This window comes from Lacerta agilis, chromosome 13 (assembly GCF_009819535.1).
Source record: "Lacerta agilis isolate rLacAgi1 chromosome 13, rLacAgi1.pri, whole genome shotgun sequence".
NCBI classification, from domain to species: Eukaryota; Metazoa; Chordata; class Lepidosauria; order Squamata; family Lacertidae; genus Lacerta; species Lacerta agilis.
The window spans coordinates 43,136,153-43,151,756 of NC_046324.1; the positions used below are offsets into that span (position 1 = coordinate 43,136,153).

Consider the following 15,604-nt stretch of genomic DNA (forward strand, 5'->3'; position numbering starts at 1 on the left):
CCCCGGTGTCACGACGCCTTCCTTCACCCCGGTAGTACCTCGGTTTTCAAACGTCCTAGAAGCTGAACATTTTGGTTTTCGAACACTGAAAACCCAGAAGTAAATGCTTTCATTTTCGCACACACCCTGGAAGTCAAACGACTTCCACTGCGTGTACATGTTATTCTTTTCAGTTTCCTGCAGACCGCCCTTTGTGCCTCAGTTTTCGAACGTTTCAGAAGTCGAACAGTCTTCCTGAACAGACTACATTCAAAAACCAAGGTGTCACTGTATGGGGAACCTCTGGCCTTCCAGATGTTTCTGAGCTAGAACTCCCTTCATCCCTGCCTTGCTGGGCTGATGCGAACTGTAGTTCCACAGCGTCTGGAGGGCCAGAGGTTCCCCTTATCTGTAGTATTTTTAAGTATTTTATTTAAATATTTGATGCACCCTTTATTTTGTGTCTTAAGCTGCCCTGGGCGTTTATTTAAAGGGCAGGATACAAATAAAGAAAAGCAAACAGTTCCTCTCTTCAAAATCGTTGCTAAACCAACATATCCATGCGCAGTCGTGGAAAGAAAGAAGAAGAGTTCACCAAGGTTGTTTCCTATGGGATTAAGCTTTATTAAGACTATGCATTCAGGACTATTTGCAGGAGACAGCTGGGGCCTCGCCTTCGTAACATTTTCCGTCCTTGACATGAAAATGCAAGCAGGGCGCATGGAGAACAGACTCGTTCCAACTCAGAAAACATATCAATATAACCTTCTTGGTAAAGAAAATATGCTCTGGGAGAAGAGATGGGGTTTCAAGCTCCTGTATATGGCGGATGCTTTGATAACCCCCATTTCTCCCCATTCTCTTCACTTCCAACTTCCCCCTCTGTCTTTTGCTCTGCGGGTGTCTTTTCCATTGCCTTAAGCTGCTCCAGTCCTCACTAGGGAAGCCGTCTTGCAAGAGGCAGCTGTATGGAGACGCTTTGTCGATCCGCCTGCAAAGTTAAGCACAGTTGGGACAACGTCAGTTGCAAAAGGAAACACGGAAGGGGCAAACAAACAAGAGCCAGTGGAATAGGGGGTTGGACTAGATGACCCCCCGTGGTCCCTTCCAACTCCACAATTCTTTGGTGATCTATGAATACAGAAAAAGATCCTGATTCATGGACAGTCACAGACCCTCCAAGTGTCCCTAAATCAGGGGCATCCCTGATTTAGCGAAACCAACCCAGTTTCTGATTTGATCCCAGAATGTCCTGCTTTTCCTTAGGATGCTCCTATTTTCATTGGAGAAATGTTGGAGGGTATGAAGTTATCCAACTCCCGAGCCATCTGAAGGCAATCCTGTATATGGAAGTTGTTGTTTTTTTAAAAAAAAATATTTCATGTTCTATTGTGTTTTTATATATGTTAGAAGCTGCCCAGAGTGGCTGGGGCAACCCAATAAGATGTGTGAAGTATAAATAGTAAAATTATCATTAGGGAATGGGACGTCCCTATTTTCATCGGAGAAATGTTGGAGGGTATGCAGAGCAATGCCCTTTCAAAATGTGTTGGGGAGTGGAGGGTTTATTGGGTTGTTTTCTGTTTTTATTATGTATTTTGTGTTTTTATATTGTGATTTGATGTTGCAAATGCCCAGAGACCTGCGGGTATAGGGCGGCATACAAATTTAATTAATAATAATAATAATAATAATAATAATAATAATAATAATAATCCGATTGGCCACAGAGAGAACAGAATGCTGGAATAGATAAGACGACTCATGTGCTCCTAATGCTCTTCCTGCTTGGCTGATCCGTGCGGATCATCTGAGAAGGAGTTGAACTGAGCATGCATGCCCATGTAAGACTGTAGGTGAGAGAAGGTGTTGGGGGGGGCAGGTCACACCTATTTCTGTCACACCCACCACTTAGCCGAGAGCAGGGGTCAGCAACCTTTTTCAGCCATGGGCCGGTCGACTGTCCCTCAGACCATGTGGTGGGCCGGACTATATTTTGAAAAAAATAATGAACGAATTCCTATGCCCCACAAATAACCCAGGGATGCATTTTAAATAAAAGGACACATTCTACTCATGTAAAAACACGCTGATTCCCGGACCGTCCGCGGGCCGGATTTAGAAGACGATTGGGCCGCATCTGGCCCACGGGCCTTAGGTTGCCTACCCCTGGCCAAGAGGGGACCCCCCCCCCAAAGTAGCCAGCCCAAGGTTAAAGGGAGCCCCTCCAAGATCACTTAAAAACCAGGGCAGAAATAGCACACCTACCAGCTGCAGGTTCAAAGAGACGTGAGCTATTCCTCAGCCGTTGACTTGGAGGAACTGGAGGATTTGGCAACCTGGATTATTTCCACGGAGGTGAATGCTTTGCCTGCTGAGACTCTGTGCCTCGTGCGTAGTTTGTTCAGGGCCGACTCGGCCATCCCAGCCCTCTCTTCGGCATCGTCCAACTCATGCACAGTCTTCCGGTACCTTGCCAGACTCTGGTTAGCCTGTTCTTCCTATAGGGAGATGAAGTAGGTGGAAAGAGTTGGGTTGTTTTGTACTGTGCAGCTTAAGAAACAGGTGCTGGGAGCGGAAGCATGCCTGTGTTTAACTGCTTTCCCCAAACCCCTCATAGCAGGAACACATCCGCGACATATATTTTTGCACATTTCTACCACTTCAACAGTCGTAGCTGTTTGGGAGTGTTGCGAGTATCAACTCTGTGTTAAGTGGAAATGCTGACTCGCAAGGTAGGAGGCATGAGTCAGCCTCACAAGTGATGGGGAGATGGCAAATAGGTTTAAAGCCACGTTTCCCAAACTTGGGTCGCCAGCTGTTTTGGGACTACAACTCCCATCATCCCTACATAGCAGGACCAATGGTCAGGGATGATGGGAACTGTAGTCCGAAAACAGCTGGAGACCCAAGTCTGGGAAACACTGATCTAGCGGGCCAAAGGTTTCCAAATCTGGTTAGACAGTATATAAAGGTAAAGGTAAAGGTCAGCATGGATCATTAGGTCCAGTCGCGGATGACTCTGGGGTTGCGGCACCCATCTCGCTTTATTGGCCAAGGGAGCCGCTGTACAGCTTCTGGGTCATGTGGACAGCATGACTAAGCCGCTTCTGGCGAAACCAGAGCAGTGCACGGAAACGCAGTTTACCTTCCCACCGGAGTGGTACCTATTTATCTACTTGCACTTCGACGTGCTTTCGAACCGCTAGGTTGGCAGGAGCAGGGACCAAGCAACGGGAGCTCACCCCGTCACAGGGATTCAAACTGCCGACCTTGTGATCAGCAAGCCCTAGGCTCTGTGGTTTAACCCACAGCGCCACCTAAGTCCCTTGTAGACAGTATATAAGTCTTGCTAAACAAAAATAAATGCAAGTCTAGAGTCAGTTAGCATAAAGAGGTATGGTTGAGCCCTCACCCCACGCCGCTGGCTTCTCCCCTGTGTATGCTAGTAAGGAAACTGCTTTATGATGATGTGGACTGCAACTGGAATAAAGCTTTACATGGAACAAGGGGTGACCCCAGAGTGCTTCACAGGGGTGCTATCCATCGGTAACAATATTCCAGTGTTTGTACCACTTTTAACAGTCATCCTAGGTTCCAACTCCCTGAGGCCCTGGGTGACCAAGCACCCACAAAATTCCCCATGAAGGGGCCGGGCACCCACAAATTTCGGTGTCAGGGCCATGCACACTGCATGGCACCCACGGCCCCGGGCACCCAAAGTTGCAGGGCCAAGCTGGAACTCCTGACAGTCGTGGCTCCCCCCCCCCAAAAAAGAATCCTGGGAACTGTAGTTTACACCCACACAGAGCTGCAGTTCTCAGCACTCTTAGCACACTACAGTTCCCAGGATTCTGTGGGGGGGAGACTTGTGTTTTAAATGTGACTTGAAATGCATGCTGTGGATGTGACCGAAGCTGAAATTCATTTTTCCTAGAGTACACTGGGATCCCTAATGTTAAGCAGAGTGAGGTGGCACATGCCGGCTTCTTTTATTCCTTATGTGTTGATTTTTATTGCATTCCAATTTGAATTCCACGGAATTTAGACTGCAGTGCAATAGAGCGGAACACAAGAAAACGAAAGGAGCAATTAAAAATAAGTGCCAATGTTCAATGCAACAAGATGTGCCACCTCCCACCTTCAGCCACAAATCCACAGGTCACGAGCCACCTGCAGACCACAGTTTGGAAGCCCCTGTTCTGTATGTGATTCCCCCCCGCCCCAGGTCAATCTGCCTGTCAAGGGAGGAGGCAGGGGAAGAGAGGAATAATTGCTAAAGGCCACTCCTGGTACATACAGCTTCCTCGATCTGCCTCTTGTAGGTCTTCATCTTGTTCTGCAGCTTCTCCACCAGCTCCTGCAAGCGCTGGTTGGTCTTGTGGTCCTCCTCCGTTTGGAAGACCAGCTCCTTCAGGCGACGCTCGTTCTTGTGCACGATTTTCATCGTCTCCACGTGCCGCTTCTGCTCCGAGTCCAGCTCTGTTTCCAGCTCCTTGATCTGGAAAAAGGGGATGGGGGAGATTGAGGCCGTGGAAATGTAGAAAGCCACCTTAAACCGAGCCAGATCCTTGGTCCCTCTCGCTCGGGACTGTCTACACCAGGGGTCAGCAACCTTTTCCAGCCATGGGCTGGTCTCGCAACATGCATATTTTGGGGACGAGGTCAGAGGCAATGGGGAAGCGTCCTCCTACCTTGGTCTCGAGCTTCATGATGGTTCGCTTCCCTCCTTTCAGGGCCATTTGCTCAGCTTCCTCCATCTTGACTTGCAGGTCTTTTATGGTGACCTCGTGGTTCTTCTTAATCCTCTCCAGGTGCATGGAGTGATCTTGCTCCTGCCGCAGCTCCTCTGCCATGCGGGTCGCCTGGAATGGGTGGGGAGGGTAAGAAGTAAGTATCAGAATCACCCAGAGCAGCAAGCGTCAGAACTTGGCTTTGTCTCTCATGTATTCAGATCAGCCCAACGGAAGGAAGGGGAATGTTGAGTGATACTCAGGGCTGTGGAACGTAAGTAGCTGGCCTCATCCTGTTTATTGTGCGTGCATCCTGATATCTTTGTGGGAAAGTGAGGCAATGCTGTCTATTTGATGGTCTTTGTGTACTTTCCCCATCACTTTCCTAACTGCAAATAGCCTGTTGTTGTTTTTTCAATGTTGCACCAGAGCACTTTAATCCAATTTAATTGTGCAAACCTTAATTTCTGGTGCAGAGTCCCTTATGCAAAATATTGATAGCCTGGAGTTGACCAAGGTGTGATTTAAAAAACAAAAGAAACATGAATGAAGAGTATGAGATTCCTCATCCTTTAACCTGACATTATTGACACACAAAGGATCATCCCTTTCTATTTGCCACCATAAAAATAATAGGATATAATTATCACTGAGCCTTATTCAGCAGGGATGCAACTCACATCAGCCACTGCCTTCTTTGCTTTCTCGTCCGCCGTTCGGAACTCGCTGATGAGCTCCTCGTGATCATTAGTGATGCGCTGGAGGTCAGATTCCAGTTTCCTCTTGATCACCAGCAGGCTTTGGTTCTGCAGGGGGAAAAGAAGAGTTTGGGGTAAATTGCCTCAGTTGTCGCAGAAATGCAGAGCCAGACCACCTGTTCTGATGCCTGAATGCTGTTTTTTTATTGCGTGCTTTGAGACAGTTGCCTGTGATGATGGCCGGTGTCCATTGGGTCTGATAGGACAGAAAACAAGGAGACCCACAAAAGGAGGCATCCAAAACCAGTGACAGGCAAAGCCAGCTTAGTCTAGTTTTGTCCCTGCCTCCCTGCTGAGTTGCAAGGGACAATAATGCAACTAAGGAGGAGAAAGTCGACAGGCAGTGCCACCTTCTGGACTGGCAGCAAGTAAGAAGGCAGACGGGCAATATCAAAGAGTGAGCCGGCAGTAAATCATGCCATTCAAGGTTGGACTTAACTCTTTATTTGCTAAAACATTATCTTCACAGACTTGGTGGAGAGTCCAGCCTAACGAGCAAAACAGCTCCTTCCCGTTAGGTCTTAGACATAAATCAGTTGGCAAGACTGAAAGTCCCCACCTCCTCACAGCTGTCTAAGTCCCCTCATCTCTAGGGTTCCCCCCCCCCCCAATAAGTTGAGACTGTTCCTGTGTGAGGCTAATTTCTCCTCCACCCTCTTCATGCCTCTGCTGGTTCTGGGAGACCAGCGGGGAGGGGAGCTTGTTGCAGCGGGAGGGGGAGACACCCAGGACTCTTCATAAGCCGGATTCATCTCTGTCCCTTGGCTCCCTCCTCTCCTGCTTTAGCTTCTGCGTCTGATTCTGAACTTCTATCTGCCACAGACTCTCCCCGCTCACTAAGCTCTGTTATCCCTTCACCTTCTGACACCTCCTCTTCCCAGTCTTCCCCCTCTGACCGCTCGTCGTTGTCCCACCACCCCATCCCTGGCTCTAAGCCTTCTTCCCTTTGGGGTTCCCTAGCTACTTCCTACCACCATTCCTCTGCTTCCAGCCAGTCCATGACATCTAAGGGCTGTCTAAGGGCAGTTAGACTAGTGAGGCAGTGCCGCCCCATTTGCCCTAATGGACCGCTCTCCATTGGCTGGTCTTAGCAAGGCATGCGTCTGTTTAGTTTCACCAACGGGATCAACATGCTGCACATCAAACTGCCCAGCTAGTCAGCCAGCCACACCCAGGACAGGCAGGTGACTATCCTCTGTCCCCACCTGGACGTTGAGTTCATTGTGCCTCTCGGAGACCTCCACCAACTCCTGCTCGAGCAATTTGCGGGAGCGCTCACTGCCCTCCAGGCCGGTGCGAACTTCCTCCAGCTCCGTTTGGAGAAGGCTGAGGCGGCGCTCCTGGAGGTTGTACTGCTCCCGGAGCTCTTCATGCTGGCGGGCATCCTCGTCCATCTGGATCTGGAGGTCCTGCAGGCAGAAAAGTAGCCGGTGGAGTCAGGCTGGGGACCACCCCGGATCCACAAGATGGGTTGCACATTGGGCATGCGGCACTGTACCTAACATTAGTCGCATTCATTGAGGTCCAGCTCCAAGGGCCTTCAGATGGTTCCCTGACTGAGAGAAGTTAAATTACAGAGGGCCTTCTCAGTAGTGGCACCCAGTCCGTGGAACGCCCTCCCATCAGATGTCAAGGAGATAAATAACTATACACCTGGAATCATAGAATCATAGAGTTGGAAGAGACCACAAGGGCCATCCAGTCCAACCCCCTGCCAAGCAGGAAACACCTTTAATAATATCTTTGATGTCTTATTGTGTTTTTATGCCCAGAGTGGCTAGGGCAACCCGGTCAGATGGGTGGGTTACAAACAATAAAATCAGCAGCATTGTTTGGTGTGGCTAACTCAGTTCCACTCATTTCAATGGGTCTACTCTGAGAACTTGGCTAGCTACAACCTGTTCCTAGGAAGCTGCCTTAGGCTGAGTCAAGCTGTTGGACTATTGAATTCCACCTCGTCTACGCTGGTTGCAGACCAATCTACCCACACTCCAATCCAAATTCTGCCAAACTGTACATAATCTGCCCTGAGAGGAGCCATACATAGCTCAGTGTAGGGTGTTGGAAAGAAAGGCGTTTCAGTTCACATTTTGACTGGGCAAGAGCCTTGGCTCATCAGTAGAACAAACAACAACAACAACACAGAAGGTCTCGAGATCAACCTTGCCAGCTCTGTCTGAGGAGAACAAGCAACCCAGGTTTTCTCCAATTAGCGTTAACCTGCAAAGCTTTCCCTCAGAAGACCATCCCCTCCAGGCGCCATTTTCTCTTCCGCCTGGCTTCTCCCTCCCTCCCTCATGATCTTGTTCTCACCTTGATCTGTTGCTGGAGTTTCTTCAGCGTCTTGACCAGCTCGCTGTTGTTCCTGTTGGCGTGGTCCAGCTGGATCTCCATCTCGTTCAGGTCGGTCTCCATCTTCTTTTTCAGACGGAGCGCCTCAGCCCGGCCTTTCGCCTCCAGCTCCAGGCTGGATTGAAGGGCCTCAATGGCCCGCTGGTGGTTTTTCCTGCAGAGGAGAGCAAAGGCACCCATTACTGCATCGACCCCATGCCCTTAAAGCACGTTTATTTATTCATTTTAATATTTTATTTCTTGATTTTACATACATCAAAGAAAAAAAGAAAAAAATACATATATCCCCTTTGACTTCCCTCTCCTTTTGTGGATTCTTATCTTATCATTTCCCCCCTGCATCTCCTTTATAATTCCAATTTTTAATAAATCTTTAACTATTCCTTAGTTAAAAATTTTAACTACAAGTTTTAAATCAATCCTGCTAATAAATTTAATTGTTTACAATAATTTTTCAAATAGATTATATACGTTCCCCATTCTTTATTAAAAATTAATTCTTTCTGGTTTCTAATTCTTTCCGTCAGTTTTGCCATTTCGCCAGAGTCCATTAATTTTATCTGCCCTTTTTCCTTGGTTGGGACTGTATCTCTCTCTCTCTCTCTCTCTCTCTCTCTTTCTCTGCCTAAGCCTACCTCACTGGATTGTCATGAGGATAACATTTGTGCTGTGCCAAAAAATTATCCTGCATTTTGTCATTCTACATTACTGAGTAAAGAAATGCCGTCTGGAAATTATCAAAGAGGATTGAAATGGTCAGTGAAAAATCTCATGGATGGGATGTGGGTTTTTGTTGCAGTTACCTTGCCAAGAAGGGTGTTTGCAAGTCTCCTCCCTTTCATTTTAAACCTCCTTGCCTAGCATTCTGCCCTCTGCAGCCTCCCCAGGTGCCTGCACTCCCATGAAAGGCCAGAGGAAGATGTCACGAAACTTATACCTCCCCACTTGGGCTTTTTCCAATCGGGGAATGCTGGCAGCGGGGGAGGCTGCAGAAATGTTTACTAGAAAGAAAGAAAACCACACACACACAAACACACCATCAGCTACTCTTCTAGGACAAGGAAAGCTCAAAACCCCACAACCACTGATATCCCAAATAAGTTAACAAGTGTTTCCAAATGGAACAGCTGTAAAATGAGAAGTAATGCTCACTGGCTGGCAGTGCGGAGCAGTGGATAGAGTGGTGGGCTAGGGACAGAGAGACCAGGGTTCAAATCCCCACTCAGCACATTGGGTGACTTTGGGCTAGCCACCGTCTCTCAGCCTAACCTACCTCGCAGGATGGTTGTGAGGATTAAAACAAAGATTAAAAAGGGGAGAACCTCATCTCTCTCAAGCACTTCTTGCCGCTTTTTTGTTGTTCCCAGTTTTAACCTTCCGCTCCCTGCCTCTCGCACACGTTCTGCGCTCCATACCTTGTGGCTTCAAACTCCTCCTCCTTCTCATGAATTCTCCTGTCAATGTCTGCCTTGACTTGCGCCAGTTCAAGCTGGATGCGGATGAGCTTGCTCTCTTCCACCTGTCGGCAGAAACACAAGGAGACGCATGGGTGAGAGGCTCTTTAAAGGCGAAAACATCTATTGACTAGCAGGAACCGATCAGCTATGGGGCTGTCTGAGCGATGTGGGACAAAGGACTTGGAACGCCCTTCAAGCTTGGCAAGGAACATAACTCCTGACACTTACCTTAGAAGCTCAGGTGCCAATCAAGCTTACAGTCATACCTCGGGTTACGGCTGCTTCAGGTTGTGAATTTTTAGGTTAAGAACATGGCAGACCCAGAAGTGTTTACTTCCGGATTTCGCTGTGCACGCACAGAAGCGCTCTATCGCACTTTGTGCATGTGCAAAAGTGCCACTCTGGTTGCAGACTTTTCGAGGTGCGAACGGCACCCTGGAACGGATCATGTTCGCAACCAGAGGTGCCACTGTATTTTCTTTTTCATGTAACATTATTCTTTTCTCTCTACCTCATAGCACAGGCTTCCTCAACCTCGGCCCTCCAGATGTTTTTGGCCTACAACACCCATGCTCCCTAGCTAGCAGGACCAGTGGTCAGGGATGATGGGAACTGTAGTCTCAAAACATCTGGAGGGCCAAGGTTGAGGAAGCCTGTCGTAGCATATCTGAATCTTAGGATCAATCAAAGGCTACTAGCCATTGCGGCTACGCTCTGCAACCATGGTCAGAGGCGATGATGTTTCTGAATACCAGCTGCTTGGAATTGCAGGTGTGCAGAGTATTGTCACGCTCAGATCCTGCTTCCAGGCTTCTCATAGGCACCTGGCGGGCCACCTGAGTGCAACAGCAACTGTCCATCTGCAACCGGCGTTCGGAAGCACCACTTCCTCTGACTGAGCGGGAGGCCAATGGAATACGGACGACGATGTCCTTTGCAGGGCCAGAAATGCTGAATAAATGAGGTTGCTCATGTTTTTCGTGTTGGCGTTCATCTGTCTCGAGACACAATGGAGTGTGTCTCCGGGGGCGAAGTCAAACCGCTGCATTTGTGTAAGGTTTTGCATGTGTGCAAGTGAGAAAGGGATTTAGAAAAAGAAGACAAAGAGGCAGAGCTTTGACCGGAAAAGCCCTGAGCAAGAGTCAGGAGGAGAAGAAAGAGAAAAACCCCTTGCCCTCTCACCCAGGGTATTTTATTACCCACAGGCAAAAACGTTACAGATTCAAATCAGCCAATCAAATTCACCCAGCACACCTCCCTAGGATTCTCATATGGGATGGCATCAGATAACCATGATCTCATGGGAAAACTGGCTGCTACATTCCTACACATCAAAGAACATCAAAGCATGTAACAAATGGATAGAGACAGGAACTAATAAACAGGAGATAGGAGAAATTATGGTGCTGGAGGAGACTCTTGAGAGTCCCATGGACTGCAAGAAGACCAAACCTATCCATTCTTAAAGAAATCAGCCCTGAGTGCTCACTGGAAGGACAGATCCAGAAGTTGAGGCTCCAGTACTTTGGCCACCTCATGAGAAGGGAAGACTTCCTGGAAAAGACCCTGATGTTGGGGAAGATGGAGGGCACAAGGAGAAGGGGACGACAGAGGATGAGATGGTTGGACAGTGTTCTCGAAGCTACTAACATGAGTTTGGCCAAACTGCGAGAGGCAGTGAAGGATAGGGGTGCCTGGCGTGCTCTGGTCCATGGGGTCACAAAGAGTCGGACACGACTGAACGACTGAACAACAACAGCAGAAAGGTAAGATCTAACACCCTAACCCTAAAACCAAATTGTTTACCAACTCCTGAGATTGATCAGGCAATTTCCCCTCTAATGGTAAGAGGAAGATGCTATCTAAGTTCAAAGGAATGCCTGCTTAGAGAGAATGGAGGATAGAGAAAACCAGATGGATGCTACACATTTGTAGCACCAAAGTGACCTCCCCGGGATGTAAGCCTGGGCAGTGTGCATGGGGGTCCTAGGCTGCCCACATGACAAGATGCCCCGCCCTTGACCTTGCTGATGTGGTCCAAAGGAAAGCAGAGCAAGACGTTTGGCCAGGGGCGTCGCTAGGGGGGTGCGGTGGGGGTGGTACGCCCCCGGGCGACGGGCGAGAAGCGGCGGGTGGGGGCGAGAAGTGGCGGGTGGGGGCGACAAGCGGCGCCCCTCCCGCCACTCCCCAGGCAACGCCGGTCACCCCGGGAGCAGCAGCGGTGTGTGCGGTGCTGCTGCTCCTGGGACAACGGAGCGAACGGCGGCACGTGGGGGTGACAAGAGGCAGCCCCTCCCACCATTCCCACGCGCTGCCGCTCCCTCCGTCACCCTGGGAGCGGCAGCGCACGGCCCGACGACGGAGTGCGCCTGCACGCGCAGGCGCACTCTGTCATCGGATCGCCGCTTCCACAGCCTCCTTTTGAGCCGGAGAGCTTAAAAGCGAGCTCTTCGGCTTAAAAGAGGGCTGCAGAAGCGGCGCCGGCACCCCCGGAAACGCCCTGGGGGCGGAGCGTCATGACGTCACAATGTGATGTCACGACGCCCCGCCCCGGGGCGTTTCCTTTGCCGCCCCGGGTACCGCGGAGCCTTACTCCGCCACTGCGTTTGGCACAAGCTTGGTTGCAGGAGTTGCTGGAAGGAGGTGTACATGGCGCCATCCAACCGTCTTAGGAACCCCACTCTGGATTTTTGCAGGTTTCACTCCTTAGCCTTTTCTTCTCCTGAAGATGTCCCGTAAGGCCATGGAGGTTTAGGATCAGAGTTTTCCTTCTCCTAGACGGGCTGCCTTCCCAGGTAGATGAGCCCCGTCTGTCCCTCACTTCCCTCTACAGCACATGCAGAAACTGCCTTCTTGATCATTGGACCCTCTATTGGTCTTGTCTGCTCAATACTCCAGAGCCTGTCTTCACATGCAGGGGAAGTCCTACTAATGCTTAATAAATAAACAAGTCAATCATTACCTCCAGGGTAGATTCCGCTTCTTCCAGGGCCACCTGCAGCTCGTCCTTCTCGAGCTCCAGTTTCTTCTTCATCTTCTGCAGCTCATGGACACTCCTTCCTCCCTCGCCCAGCTGGTCAATCAGATCTTTAATCTCCTCTGAGGGGGAAAACACACACAAAAATCTATTCAATGCGTCCGTTGTATTTCAGGCCTGCAAACTGGAGGGATGTACAAATTGCTCCGTTTCCGTTCCACCACATTTCTCATTCTTCCGCACCAATTCATAAACAACTCATGAAAATTCATCAACCTTTGAGTGTGAATTTCTCCTAATAAGCAATTTTTGCATGTAGTTTTGCCTAGCAGGCACACATTTGTAAGCTGTTTCCTCCAATGAAATACATTTTGTATGTTTATTTTCACTTATAAAGGCATTCCTATGCACACTTTAGGACAGGGGTTGGCAACCCGCGGCCCATGGGCCACAAGCGGCCCACGGGGGTTGTTTAAACGGCCCCCAAGCCACCCCCCAACCGAGCCGCCTGCTCGGCAAGTCACCACATGCTGCGCTAAACCGGCACAGCGCAGAGCAGAGACTCACTTCCGCGGCACTGGGAATCGATCTCAGCAGGAGTTTACCAGCCCAGGCGAGGTAAACCTTGCCAACCCCTGCTCTGGGATATACAGTACATTTTTTGAGATATTACTTTGTTTAAGAACTGCAAGGCAAAATTCACGGAAGCGCAATTTTCGAAGGAGGGCTGTGTTTCTGTCCGTGTCTTGTATTTCAGCAAGTGAGAAGTAGATCAGTTCGCCTTCCAATTGGAACTGAACCAAATCTTGTCTCCACCCTATTTCCTAACACAGAGAATCCACAGCCCCGGAAACACTTGCCCTGGAGGGTCTTGTTATCCTTCTTCACAGATTCCAAGTGCTCCAAGGATTCCTCGTAGGCCGTCTTGAGCTTGAAGTTCTCCGTCATGTACATGCGGCACTCCTTCTGGGAGTTGTCCACCTCCAGCTGAAGCTCCTCACACTTCTGGTGCCACTCTGCTAGCATCTTGTCAAAGGCTCTCTGCTTCTTGTCCAGGGCTGCGCAGGCTGCATTGGCCTGGGGAGAGAAAGTCAAGCGGGGCATTTAATAATAATAATGTTTGTTTGTTTGTTTATAGATACCCCGCCCATCTGGCTGGGTTTCCCCAGCTACTCTGGGCAGCTTCCAACAAAAGATTAAAAATACATTAAAACATCAGTCATTAAAAACTTCCCTAAACATAATTGTTTTGGGAGCTGCGAATCGGGTACCTTCTCGAGATCCAGAGTGAGGTCTTCCACTTCCATCTGTAGCCTCTGCTTGTTCTTCTCCATGCTGGCCACCCGGGCTTGAGCCGTTTCAGCCGTCTCCTCTGCCTCCTGGAGCCGGGCAGTCAACTTTCTCCTGGAAGAAGACACCGCGACACGAGAATGCAAGTCAGCGTAGCATTGGTTGTGGATTTAATACCATAGGCGGCAGCGGCATCCTTCCAGAGCATGGGTAAGCAAACTAAGGCCCAGGGACCGGATGCGGCCCAATCGCCTTCTCAATCTGGCCCGCGGACAGTCCAGGAATCAGCGTGTTTTTACATGATTAGAATGTGTCCTTTTATTTAAAATGCATCTCTGGGTTATTTGTGGGGCCTGCTTGGTGTTTTTACATGAGTAGAATGTGTCATTTTATTTAAAATGCATCTCTGGGTTTTTTTGTGGGGCCTGCCTGGTGTTTTTACATGAGTAGAATGTGTGCTTTTATTTAAAATGCATCTCTGGGTTATTTGTGGGACCTGCCTGGTGTTTTTACATGAGTAGAATGTGTGCTTTTATTTAAAATGCATCTCTGGGTTATTTGTGGGGCCTCGTCACATGAAAAGCAATTAAAAGCACTTCCGTTTATAAAAACACACACAATATTTTAATGCAATTCCACATATAAATAGAATTTTGAAAATAGCTCCAATGCAGATTCAGGCTGGGGGAGATCTCTGCTTAAAAGACTTGTTGAAAGAGGAAAGGAATGGAAAGACAACAGCGACAGCGTCTGTCTCATATTCCAGGGAAGGTGCCACCACACCAAAGGCCCAATTCCTACATTCCTTCTCTGTCTGGCCCTTGGGACACCCACAGGCCAGCTCTGCTTTGCACCCTTATCTGAGTGTTTTCCTGTGGCTGGAAAGTGTCATTGATAATCCCCTTTCTTGCCTGGACAGAGGATAGAAAAAGGTGTGTGTGTGTGTGTGTGTGTGTGTGTGTGTGAGCCTACTGTACCAAAGTATAATTTACATGCATTGTTCCACCCACTTATCTCTGGCCCTGACCAACACTAGCATATGACCCTCAGAAGGTTGCCCAGGAGCCCCCTCCCCACAAAAAAATCATGCTCACTTGGTCTCTTCCAGCTCCTCCGTCCTCTGAATGGCATCCGTTTCATATTTGGTCCTCCACGTGGTGACTTCAGTGTTAAGCTTGGAGACCAAGCGTTGCAGCTCTGACTTCCCGCCTTGCTCTTCCTCCAGCTGCTCTTTGATCAGGTCCAGGTCGTGCTTGGTGTTGGCCAGACTTACCACGGCGGCGCTCCGGGCCTACAGACACCAAAGCCGTAGCTGCTTAGCACGGTTTCCCGTTTAGTTCCTCTACCTAAAATTTCTACCCTGCCCTTCAGCCCTATGTGGTTCGACCCTGGTAAGCCCAGGTGATCACAATGCGTGGAGAGGTCCATAGGTACACTCTTCACACCAGGAGTGGCTCAACTGTGACCCTCCAGGGGGCGCTGGGCAGCAGTTCTGGATGAGGCGTGCATGTTTTTTCAATACAATTATTCACCCGTCTTTACCTTGGACTCTTCGTCAAGCTGCCGCTTGAAGTCGTCCACCTGGGAGGTGAGGGATGTCTTGACGCGGAGAATCTGGTTCAGCCTCGTCTGGCTCTCCTCATGCTCCCGACTCAGCTCACTGTTCTCAGCTGTAGCAGAGAGTAGGGGGAAAGCCCAGGCTCAAGGGTCTGCGATAGAGGCGGGGAATCTTTCTGGCTCACGAGCCAAATCTGACAGGCGGGTTGATGTCACACGGCTGTGTGGTGCCACGCGATTGGCTGGTGGGTGGTCCTGGTCACCTGTCAAACCCCTTTGTTCCAGGGTTCCTAAGTGCATTGCTGGCCCCAAGCACCATGCTTGGAGAGACATCAGTCACAGGGTTGGCGAGGGGAGGAAGAAGCTGCATTTTGCTTGCTTGCTTTGGCTTTGCCAGACGGGAACGTGTACACAACAAAACAGCAGACCTTAATGCCTGCTTGCCAGCTGTTGAGCAGGGGTTAAATCCTGCTGTGTCAGCTGTGCCTGCCAGTTCCCTTC

The 15,604-nt window shown here is 49.5% G+C and overlaps 1 protein-coding gene across 1 annotated transcript in view; it reads right to left on the reverse strand.

The window, feature by feature from the left end:
- Window positions 1-579: 579 nt before the first annotated feature.
- The window catches only part of LOC117056643 (myosin-16), a 54,675-nt gene continuing 39,650 nt past the window's right edge, over window positions 580-15,604 (reverse strand). The window contains exons 31-43 of the mRNA XM_033167196.1: window positions 15,089-15,216; window positions 14,641-14,837; window positions 13,528-13,660; window positions 13,117-13,333; window positions 12,242-12,378; window positions 9,238-9,341; window positions 7,784-7,976; window positions 6,676-6,879; window positions 5,393-5,518; window positions 4,674-4,844; window positions 4,280-4,480; window positions 2,248-2,480; window positions 580-970 (exon numbers count right to left, since the gene is read on the reverse strand). Of these exons, the coding sequence (XP_033023087.1) occupies window positions 2,274-2,480; window positions 4,280-4,480; window positions 4,674-4,844; window positions 5,393-5,518; window positions 6,676-6,879; window positions 7,784-7,976; window positions 9,238-9,341; window positions 12,242-12,378; window positions 13,117-13,333; window positions 13,528-13,660; window positions 14,641-14,837; window positions 15,089-15,216 (2,018 nt within the window). The 3' untranslated portion in view covers window positions 580-970; window positions 2,248-2,273. The remainder of the gene's footprint in view (window positions 971-2,247; window positions 2,481-4,279; window positions 4,481-4,673; window positions 4,845-5,392; window positions 5,519-6,675; window positions 6,880-7,783; window positions 7,977-9,237; window positions 9,342-12,241; window positions 12,379-13,116; window positions 13,334-13,527; window positions 13,661-14,640; window positions 14,838-15,088; window positions 15,217-15,604) is intronic.